Source organism: Momordica charantia (assembly GCF_013281855.1).
Source record: "Momordica charantia cultivar OHB3-1 chromosome 10 unlocalized genomic scaffold, Mcharantia_2.0 BLBB01000010.1, whole genome shotgun sequence".
NCBI lineage: Eukaryota > Viridiplantae > Streptophyta > Magnoliopsida > Cucurbitales > Cucurbitaceae > Momordica > Momordica charantia.
Genome location: NW_028275158.1, coordinates 9,173,655 through 9,185,716, shown reverse-complemented (window position 1 = coordinate 9,185,716; position 12,062 = coordinate 9,173,655). Strand labels below are relative to the sequence as shown.

Genomic DNA, 12,062 nt, shown 5'->3' with positions numbered 1-12,062 from the left:
ATTTCTTCATGATCTTCTCGATGTTAAAATATATCTTTCTTCACATCAAGTGAACGAACTTCTATTGAAATGTTCAAAATTTATTTGCTTTGTCCATATAAAATCTTTTTAAAACTTAGGTTGACTGATGGACAAATATCTCATCTGCTAAATACTCAATTTGCAAGCCAAGGTAAAATTTTGTTTTTCCGAGATCTGTGATCTCAAATTCTTTCTTTAGATAACCTATTGCCTTTAAAAGCTCTTATGGAGTTCCAATTATATATAAGTCATCAACATATACAGTTATAATGACAAATCTCGACTGTGATTTTCTTCTAAAAACACAAAGACAAATTGGATTATTTTGATATTCTTCTTTCATCAAATATCCACTCAGACGATTGTACCACATTTGTCCTGGTTGTTTTAATCCATATAATGATTTCTATAAATTTATTGAATACAGTTCTCGAGAATTTTGATTATATGCTTCAGGTACCTTAAATCTTTAAGGGATTTTCATATAAATATCATTATCAAGAGATCCATATAAATATGATATGACTACATCCATAAGATGCATGCAAAGACTTTCATACACAGTCAGGTCAATTAGATATCTCAGACTAATTGCATCCACCATCGGAGAATATGTGTCCTCATAATCAATACTAGGTCTCGAAAAACCTTATGCAACTAGTCTTGCTTTAAATCTTATAACCTCATTATTTTCATTTCTTTTTCTTATAAACTACCCATTTGTATCTCACAAGCTTAACGCCTTCTGGTGTTTAGACTACTGGTCCAAAGACTTGACATTTTGAAAGTGAGGTTAATTATGTCTGGATTGCTTCTTTCCATTTAAGCCAATTCTTTCTCTGTCGACATTCTATGACAGATTTTGGTTCAAAATCCTCAGTTTTAGATACAATGTCAAGAACAACATTATAAGCAAAACTGTTATCAATAACTACATTAGCTTGGTTCCATCTTTTTCCTATCATGACATAGTTTTTTGAGATCTCATTATTATCCTCAGATACTTGATCTTTTTCAGTATCTCTATTAGTAGTAATGTTTAGAATTTCTTATGAAAATATTCACATTCTCAATTTAGTCATTTTGATTATTGACTACTCTTTTTTTTAAGGATTTTTATCTTTGGAACTCATTGGTCTACCACGCTTCTGGCGTGTCATAGACTCATTAGTTATGACAACTTGCTGCATTGGGATATCAATTTTCAATAGAGTATTTGCAGCTGGTATCTATGACTTGGTCACTTTCTTAGAATCTATAAATGCATATGGTAATTGATTTGCTATATTTTGCAAATGAATTATCTTTTGAACTTCAGTTTCACATTGATCTGTACGGAGATCTAAATGAGACAATAACGATGCATTTTAAGTAATTTCTTTTTCCAACTTCTTAGTTCCTCCCCTGAATGTTGGACAATTAGTCTCATTGAAATGACCATCAACAAATCGTGCAGTAAATACATTACCCGTCAAAGGTTTAATATATTTAATAATTGATGGGGAATCAAATCCAATTAACATATATTTCTAGCCTCCTTTGAGGATCCATCTTAGTACGTTATGGTGGAGTAATTGGAACATATACTACACATCCAAAAATTCTCAGATGGAAAATATTTGGCTCTTGACTATAAGCTAATTACAATGGGGAGTAGTTATAATAGGCTACTGGCCTAATGTGTGCAAGTGATGCTGCATGCAAAATAGCATGACCCTATACATATGTAGGAAGCTTAGCTCTCAAAAATAATGGTCTAGCAATTAACTGCAATCGCTTTATAAATGATTCTGTCAAACCATTTTGTGAGTGAACATGAGCTACATGATGTTAAACATTTATCCCAATCGCCATGAAATAATTATTAAATGATTGGGATGTACGAACGCTCTTAATTGTATAATCAGGAAATTGTGCTCTTACCTTAATTATCTGAGCAAGTAATCTTGCAAATGCAAGGTTTCAGCTTGATAATAAGCACACATGTGACCATCTACTAAATATGTCAATTAATGTCATAAAATATCTAAATGGTCAACTTGGTGGATTAATAGGTCCACATATATTGCCCTAAATTCTTTCTAAAAATGCAGGTGCATTCAGTAGCCACTTTAACTAGTGATGATCTAATGATTAATTTGCCTTGAGAGCAAGCATCACATGATAATTTATTAGATAGAAGAATCTTTTGGTTCTTCAATGGATATCCATGTGAATTCTCAATAATTCTTCACATCATTATAGACCCAGGACGGCCCAACTGATCATGCCAAATAGTATATATATCTAGATTCACGAACTTAAGGTTCATTGTTGCATATGTTTCAATTATTCGTATATGAGTATAATATAATCCATAAGATAAAGCAGACAACTTTTCTAATATATGTTTCTCATGTGAGACAGTAGATATAATATAGAAATATTCTACATTATTCTTGTAATCAATATCAATATGATAATCATTGAAACATATATCTTTAAAACTAAGTAGATTTCTCTTTAATTTACTACAGAACAATGCATTATCAATTGCAAATTTTGTTCCTCTAGGCAAAATAATATTTGTTTTCCCAAAACCTTTCAATCAAGTTCGCAGAGCCTGATATTGTATTGATTTTTGCTTCTCGCATTGTCAATTTGGAAAAATATTTTCTACTTTTCAATATTGTATGTGTAGTTGCACTATCTGCAAGATATATATCTTCATTGCTTATTCTCTCTTCAGGAGGATTCATCTTCTCTTCAAGAGATTTGAAAATCACTTCAATATTGTCTATTATCTCACCAGGAGATTTGAAGACATTTGCAATATCCAAATACTTTATATAAAGAGGAGCAACATGCAAAGTTTGTTTCCAAACATTCTTCCTCTTTTTATTTAATAAGGCTCTAAGAGTTGCATTATAAACTTGAATGTACTACATGTACGAGACTAATGCCCCTTTTATATCATTCACCTCAGGGAATGATTTTTCAATACTTTCATGATCTCAACATTTACCAGAGTGATCCATTATTACCATATTCACTTCAGGGAATAACGATTTGATGAGATTCATGAATTTTCATGAAAAAACTTATTGATATGTTCAATCACAAGAAGACATGATATTGAAGTCATGATAGCATTTCATATCATCTTTCTTGATATTGCTACTTCAGGAGCATATATCATATATAAACGTCTTCTCTGATATGTGCTTGTTACTTTATAATCACTTGTTGATTTTAAGTTATGCAACTCTGGTGCATTCAATCAAAATGAACACTGGTTGTTTCAAAATTATGCAACTCCAGGTGCATATTGATCAAACTTTACCTTCAAACATATATACCCAATACTAATCTTCAGAATTAATGGCATTCACATGGATATCATCTATGACAATTATTTTGACAATTAATGTCATAACTTTGCCACTTTGTCATGACAAAACTTTCACAATTACATATTAAATAGGTAAAACAACATATAATTTATTAAGATCATAATAAATATTAAAAACAAGTAACGTACCTTTAGAACCTACCTTTAGCTAGACAAAAATAGTAAAGGCTCGTGCTAATAAGGTGTTGTAAAATTGTGAATAGAGAGAAACAAGAATAGAAGGAGTAAATATAGAAATATTCTACTTTGAATTCCTTGTTGATTTATTTGGAGGAGAGGACATGAAGGTTTTTCTAAGATTTCCTATGATTTCTTGTATATATGGATCAATTGCAACAATAAACCTTTGTCAGAGCTTGGTGAATTAATAGGGTTGTATACTTGTCATGAGCTTGGTGAATTAGGTGTCATGAGTTTGTTGACGATGGATGTCTTATTTTTGGTGAATAATGAAATGAGGTAATTTTGGAAAATGGACATCTAATTAAACAAATAGGTTTTATAATATTTAATTATATTTTCGAGTACTTAAAAATTAGAATAATTCTTGGAAATCCGTAGAATGACAAGTGGCTGAATGTTCCAGTGAAAATATTTGGAAATATTTAATTTCATGTTGTGGAAGTCGGCAAGGTCTTGTAGTATTCGATCGATTTTAGAGGGAATCTGATTTTGTCTCCAAGTCGGCACATTTATGTTTGATGTGAAGTGAGAATTTGCAATTGCATGGTGTAGATAATAAAACAAAATCAATGGTTGGTTTGGTGAAAAGGTACTCCATTTTTTTCTATTTTCTTTGTCAATCCTTGTGGGAAAAGTTTGCAAAATTCTAAGTGTGAAATGGCCATGTCGGCCTCCATTGGCTAATGAATTTAATACCAAACAAACTTTTTCATTAATGCCAGTGGAAGCCATGCATGTGAAGTTGGTACTTTTTGATCAATTTTGTGGAGCCTAACACTAACTTTTCAATTTTTTCTTTCCATTACCAACAAAGCCCTTGTCCAACACATTGAAATCTTGCAACGTGCTAGTGTTGACCCTTTTGTGTCAAAATGTAGTCTCTTTACATTGCTCGGTGTTTTTCCCTTTTTGTTTTACTAGGGAGCAAGCGGTGAGCAAAGAGACTTGAAAAATTAATCCGATCAATTGGAACCAACTGAGCTAACGTGTGTCAGTCGGTTCCTTGGTTTATCGGCTCGGTTGTTGGTTTTGATTATTCAGAATTGACAAGTCGTTGGTCAGCGGTCATACACCCTATTTTTTATTTTTTAGTTTTTATTTTTATTTTTATGTTTTTAGACATTAGGTTTGAAACAATCACCCCTCACTACATGGAAGAGAATTTGAACTTGAATGTAAACAGTAATGAAAAAAGGTACATACAAGAGAAATTGAATAGAAGTAATAAAAAAGATGGTAATAAATTAAAAAACAGAATTGAAAAAAAAATAGCATTCTCGAGTTTTTGACAAACCGACTGACCGAACCGACAATCAGTTTGATCGACAAAAATTCTTGCAGGTAAACCATTAGTTTCCAGATTTTGAAACCTATTGTATCCGTTTTCGACATCGAGGTCGGCCAAAATCTGACCTCAATCAATTGTGCTCAGCCCTAGTGAGCAGCTACTATTACTTTAACAACAATTTTTTCATTGGAATAAAATTAGAGGTATTGAGTACAAATTAAACCTCTCTCAATACCTCTAATTTTATCTCTCTTTCTAAATATATCTTTCAATATTTACAAATTTTTCTCTCTTTTTATCTCCTCGCCCCTCTAATTTTCTCCCTCTATTAAATACCATCTTTCCATCTTTAAAAAGTTTAAATAAACTTAAACAAATTATACTTTGAGTAAGAATTTTAGATGTGTGGAGGAAAAAAGAGTCCAAGAGTGAATAAAGAAGAAAATAATGAAAGTATTAAGAGAGAATTATTTGAGAAAGTGGAGTCAAGGTAGAAATAAAAATATTTGGAAATTAAAAGGGGTGACGTGGGGTAGAGAAATATTGGTGGAATTTATGGGGATGGGAGAGAGAGAGAGTCGCATTAGGAGAGAGGAATTACAAAATTGTATCAAAGCGATGGAGAAAATTATTAAAATTAAAGAGTAAAATAGAGTGATAAAATTTCTTCCTATTGTGCATTTTATTATTAATAAGAGAAATTTTGTGGATGTGTGAGATTTGAGTTGAAAATGCTATGCGATTAAAGAAAGCTAAAAAGATTTATGTAGACAATATTATGCTATTATAAATATGTGAAAAGATATGTTATCTTTGAGAAGTGGTATCAGAGCCATCTATTGTCCATACAACTTCTTAGAGCGCATAAGATTTGTTCACGTCTGTGACAATTGTGAAGTGCTTAAAATAAGAAGGTTAGCTTCATATGAAATTTGTAAAAGTTGGTGTGTTCCAAGTTGAGACGTTGCTTCTTTTTGGTTACGTTCCTCTACTTATTTATGACTCTTGTTAAAAGAAGAAAGGGATTTTCCCATCACTTCCTTCTAAAACTCTCTTGCTCTCTTATAATTAGGTGTTGGAGTTCAAAGTTGAGCCGGTCTTTGGGCGATGGCCAATCTCTTACTTAAAGAAAAATCGTCACATATTTTTTTAAGGAAAGCGATTCCGTCTACATACTAGGCTAAAAACGGACACTTCAAGCAAAGTAGACTACGAATGTAAGTCTTCAATGTTAGGGGGTGAAAGCAAGATCCGAAAGGAAAGAGCTCTGTACTCGAGGCCCCATTCAGTGGTTCCCGTGCCACCACAATGGCATGGCATCGAAAGAGTGACCGGAACCTGTCCCTGACCAGCTCGTGAGTAGCATCCCGGGTCGGCACAGCGTAGCGTCAAAAGCACTTTCACACGCATAACTGCACGAAATTATGAACTTATTGTCTTTAAATAGATGGATCTATTTGATTATATGTAAATGGGTGGAGTCAACAATTGGTAGCACACTATGTGATATTTTATGAGATTTATAAATAGATTATTTGTAATTAAAAATCATATTCTTTATAATAGATCCACGCATATATAAGACAGTTTTGAGGAATGAATTATTGGGATGAAATGGAAAAATATCACCAACATGGAGTCAGTAGTTTGTTACAAAAGACAAGACAAGACAACACATAACAGAAGTCAAGAACCAGGATAACAGTAGCTTGCAGTAGGAAGAAATTCACCAATATTATAATAACAAAGTGTAATTAATCAGTTAAAGCGAACATAGTTCAACGGTAATTGACACAATCTCCAACTAAGAAGATACAAATACCCCAATAATATCGATCTTGATCTGCCCCAATGTCTGAGCCGCCGTCTCTGAAACTGCTGCAACAACACCCAAAACTGCAGCCACTGCCCTTTTTCTTTTCTCTCACGGCTACACTCACCCACCATAAAAAAAAAGAATATATATATGTTGGCACAAACCTAAAACAATAGGTTTTTGGGCCTTGGCCCATTAATTATTCACTCTTTTTCTTTTTCATTTTGTTTCCAATTCTCAACAGGAGAACCAACAACACAAACAAAAAGCAAGGAATCAGCGTGAGAAGCAACAAAACCCAGCGTAAGTAAGTAGGTAGTAAAACGCTCAAACTAAGCCCAGCCCGAGGCACTTGTTCTCGACCATAGAGAGACTTGAGCAATGTACAAATATAGTCAGGATGAGAGTTATCCTTGAAGCCAACAGGTTGATACATATAAACCTCTGTAAGAAGGTATTTTTAACATCCAACGGATGTAAAGTCCACTAAAAAGAAGCAGCAAGAGTTAAAATAACAAAGAATAGTAGACTTTTTAATAACTGGGCTAAAAGTTTCCTTAAAGTCAAAGTCCTTTACTTGATGATAACACTTAGCAACAACTTGTATCTAAAAATCAAGCCATTAAACACTTAGCAACAAGTTGTGCCTTGTATCTAAAAATCAAGCCATCAAAGTTAATTTGGTACGAAAAGCTCACTTACAACCAATAATATTCATACTAGGAGATGAAGGAATCGAACTCCATGTGTCTTGCTGATGTAAAGTAGAGAACTCATCAGTCATAGCACTCAGCCACTGACGATACTTAGAAGCAATTGGATAGGTGTAGGGATTTGTGGGAACATAAGCAGTAAAAGGCAAAATTGAATCAGAATCAGTAAGACACATCTTCTTTTTTAATATGACAGACTTAGCATGAATCTGCATCGAGAAAGAATTTTGCAAAGGAGCAATGGTAGCAACTTGTGGTATAGAAGGTAAAGAAATTGAGTTAGTATGTGCAGTAGGCATAAGTGAAGGATTAAAAGAAGATATGAGATCAATAAATGAAGAAGACAATGATGTGACGAACAAGAAGTAGAACAAAGAGAGGAAGGAGGATTAAGAAATTAAAGGATAATGGGAGCAACTGAACCTCGTGAAGAAGAGGGTATGAAATAGATTGCACATCTTGATAGAGCACACCCTCTGATACCACTTGTTAAGGACAACGGTATCCCTCGTACCCCACGTATCTCCACAATGGTATGATATTGTCCGCTTTGGGCATAGCCCTCACGGCTTTGCTTTTGGTTTCACCCAAAAGACCTCATACCAATGGAGATAATTGTCTTCTCTTGTATACCCATGATCATTCCCTTACCTAGCCAATGTGGGACTTTGTTTGCAATTACCTTACAAACCCAACAAAATCACCAATAGAAAAAGACCTACTAAATCTAAGATCATTAGTGGCCAAGGCTTTATTCGAAATAATAGAGGACGACAATCTAGAATGCCAAAGGGCGAAATCACTGCAGGCAAAATAGGCACGAGTCTTTGAAAAAGCTTGCAAGGAAAAATAATGAAAATGGGATAGAGACCATTTTCACTCTTTGTAAAGGATTCTTCCCGAGACTTTTTCTTAGGATAAGGAAACATTTAAAATAAAAAACAAAATGACAATTATTATTTCGACAACAATTATGAATAAGGATGGACCATTGTTAAGGATCCCACGTTGATAAAAGAAGGGACCTTACACAGGTTTATAATAGACATGAGCTGCTCTTCTCATAGTCAATTGGTTTTGAGATGAAACTTATGAACATTAATATGGTATAAGAGCTCAACAAGCTCAAACGAGCATTCAGTCGAGAAATGGGATCCTTAATCCCATGAATATTAATTACCATTACCCACTATTGCAAAATCATCACCATTGTAGTTCTCCCAAAAAGTAAAATTGACTAACCATTTTTCAAGCCCATTTTGATATATGTCCCTACCTCCAAAACTTATGTTTTTAATCATTTCATCATCAAATAAACCAAATGATCATAGTGTCCCTCCACTAACTTACTTAAATTTTTACTTTCCCTCTCTTTTTTTTTCATTTGAATCGGATATTCTTTCTCTCCTTCTCTCTCTTCTTATTCCTCATTTCTTCTGTCTCCCTCATCTCTCTTCGTGTTTCCTTCTCTCACTTCTTTTCTCTTTTCAAAATTTTCAAATTTTTAAGGATTTCAAATTTCTCCTTTTTTCTCTTCAAATTTTACCGAATTTTATGGATTTCAAACTTCAGATTTTCTAGATTTTCCCCCTCTATCCTCTGTTTCGTTTTTTTTTCCTATTTTGCATAGAATATTTTTCAATGGTAGGTAGTTTCAAAAAGAACAATGACTTTACTTGAGTAGGGTCAATTTTGTAGGTTGTAAATTTTGTAGTTTTGGTTAAGGACTGGGCACCGGACGCAGTCATTAAGGTAAACTTAATGTCATACATATACATATTAGCTGTCAGCTGTCATTACACGAACTCACGTGTGTATTGTATTTTAGGTTGAACCTTACATTGACCAGGACGAATATGACCTTCAGTAGGCCCCAACTGGGCGTGGGCTACGCAAGAGACATTACTCGTGGAAGCTGAAGGATATATACACACCAACCGATCAGCGTGGGATCACCGTGGATAGCTATGACCCAGTATGTCTCATTCCGCCCCAGTTGGACGATAAGTTCTAGAGATGGATGGATGACCCGAAGACGGACGGGAGGTTGCGGTCCACTGCAACTAGTTTCCAAAAGAAGGAATGATATCGCGATCTATTGGACCCTAGTATTGAATTGAAGGACGAAGTAAGTACATGTTACTATATTCGTAGTACTATATTCGTCAATAGTTTGATTACATCAATATGGATTGGTTAAATGTAACAGGTACTTGATGGTCTCGTCCTGTTTACAGCGAAAAAGTTGGAGAAGTGTCTCCATCTATGTCGCAAGAAGTTTGCGATAGGCGACGTACTTCTTTCGGTAATTACTTTTTACTTCTTCCGATTCGAACTAATAAATGTTGTTTTGATCAATTGTTTAACTAATGAATTACTTTTTAACTGCTATACAGACTCTGCTGAATCGGACAGATGGTCCATATGCGGCCATGAAGTCAGGTGTATTGTCCACTAGGATCAACTAACCCTGGCGCGAGGAGAATACAATCTGGCAATATGTCCACGGTAGGCAGTCGGACCACAACGTGCCCTGGAGTGATGCAGACATCGTGTACACCCCCATGAACGTAGGCGGGAACCACTGGGTGATGCTCGGCATCGACCTTGTATAGGGCGACATAACCGTATGGGATTCACTGCAAACGGCCACTCCACTGAATGAACTTGAGAAGGAGTTGAAGCCCATGTGTACAATCTTACCTGCGCTGCTGCATCATGGTGGGATATTTTCAGTTCGACCCGACTTGCCAGTGGTGCCGTGGATGGTGCGTTGGGTTCGCGTACCACAGCAAAGTAGCGCGACTGATTGCGGGACTTTCTGTGTCCGGTATTTTGAGTACGATGCCACTGGGTCAAATATGGACACTTTGACCCAAGATAATATTGTATATTTTAGGCGTCAGTATGCTGTACAGATGTGGACGCGTCGTCCCATTTTTTGAATAGTATGCATTTTCGATATTGTTTCTATGTCATGGTTCATTATTCTAGCATCATATATGAAACACATTCAAATACAATCTCCCCATTAATAATGATAATAATAATATAACACATAGGGTTACCAATGCATGCATGCATGGTTGGTTGCTTGGGGTACAAGTTACCATACAAATTTATGAAAAAACAACAAGTTACCAATACATCATACATTCACGCTGTGTTAATGGGTTCATTACATGTTTTGCGATTGTGCCCCGATGTACCACACCGACCGCACTTACGTGTTTGGCGCACCTCGCCCGTGGAAGCAATCCTAACTGTCCGCCTCCTGCCAACTCTAGGAACCATATCTGGTGCTTCTACCGGTGTATCGACAAAATCTGGAGAATTGTTCCACGTTGAGACGTGACCAATTGGAAATATTGGTTCTGCATAAGCCATTACCTAGGAGTTCGTCGTGTATGTCTCGTCACACAGAGTGTATGGATTTATGTTTCGCATCATCGCCCTGGCAATAGCATGAGAGCATGGAATTTTAAAATAATCAAACTCCCGACAACTACATGTCCTAGAGTTGAAATCAACAATCCCGTCAAGGTTACCATCACGTACCTGGACATGAAACTGGTCGATGTTCACTACAACGTGTCCCCTGGCATTGTCCGAGTATTCAGCAAGCTTATTTTCTGCGTAGTCGGACAATGTGGTTGATCGAAAAGAGGCAAGCGTCCATCGATTGTAGAACCAAGTCTGTAATAGACCTCTGATATGGTCCAATAAAGCAGTTACTGGCAACCTACGTGCGTGTCTAAAGAGGGCATTCACAAACTCCGCATTATTACTGGTCATATGTGTGTACCTCAATTCTGTTTGGAAACAACGAGCCCAACGCTCCTTCCCAATGTCATCCAGATACTCCCTCACACCAGGGTACGCACCAAGTTGAGCCCAGATTGAGTTGAAATAAGACTCTCGATATGCTTTCGCAGCTTTTAGAAATAGTTCCTCGAGTGCCTTCGCATCGACTTTAAATTTTGCTAACAAGTTCATCTTAATATGTTGTATACAAAAGCAATGAAATGCAGTGGGAAATACCTTGTCAATTGCCTTACAAATGGTGTGATGTCTATCGGAAACGAAAACCAAATTGTTCACTACGCCGAGCGCACCTTTTAATTGAGTCATAAACCATACCCATGATGCTACAGTCTCACCGTCGACAATAGCAAATGCAACAGGGTAAATCTGGTTATTTTCATCCGCACCAGAAGCTATTAACAATACCCCTCTGAACTTCCCTTTTAGGTGGGCCCCGTCGACAACCAACACTGGTCGAATACAAGCCAGAAACCCTCTAATCGATTGACCCAAAGCCATAAAGACATATTTGAAATATTTTCCATCTTTGAGTTCCAATTCGAAAATAGTACCTGGGTTCATGATTTTTAATGCTTCATCATAAGCTAGTAGTAGACTGTATGACGATGTTGGATCCCCTCTAATAAGTCGAAGTGCTTCTTCACTGGACCGTCAAGCTTTGTCATAACTTAAATTCACATCATACTCCTTCCTGATGTCTTGTATTATGTCTTTCGGTCTATACGTGCGGAAGACGTCTGTAAACTTCGCTTGGACAAGATGTCCGACCACCCAACTCTTGGCTTGCCTATGATCCTGTTTCAAAACTTCACCGTTGCATGTATT

The 12,062-nt window shown here is 35.8% G+C and overlaps 1 protein-coding gene across 1 annotated transcript; it reads right to left on the bottom strand.

Moving 5' to 3' along the window:
• Positions 1–10,802: 10,802 nt before the first annotated feature.
• On the bottom strand, positions 10,803–11,735 carry LOC111013823 (protein FAR1-RELATED SEQUENCE 4-like). The gene has a single exon (XM_022288338.2). It carries the CDS (start codon positions 11,733–11,735, stop codon positions 10,803–10,805), a length of 933 nt encoding a protein of 310 aa, XP_022144030.2.
• Positions 11,736–12,062: the final 327 nt, after the last annotated feature.

Excerpts from the sequence above, each read along its gene's own strand:
- LOC111013823 (XM_022288338.2), bottom strand. The coding sequence starts at position 11,735 with ATGGCTTTGGGTCAATCGATTAGAGGGTTTCTGGCTTGTATTCGACCA.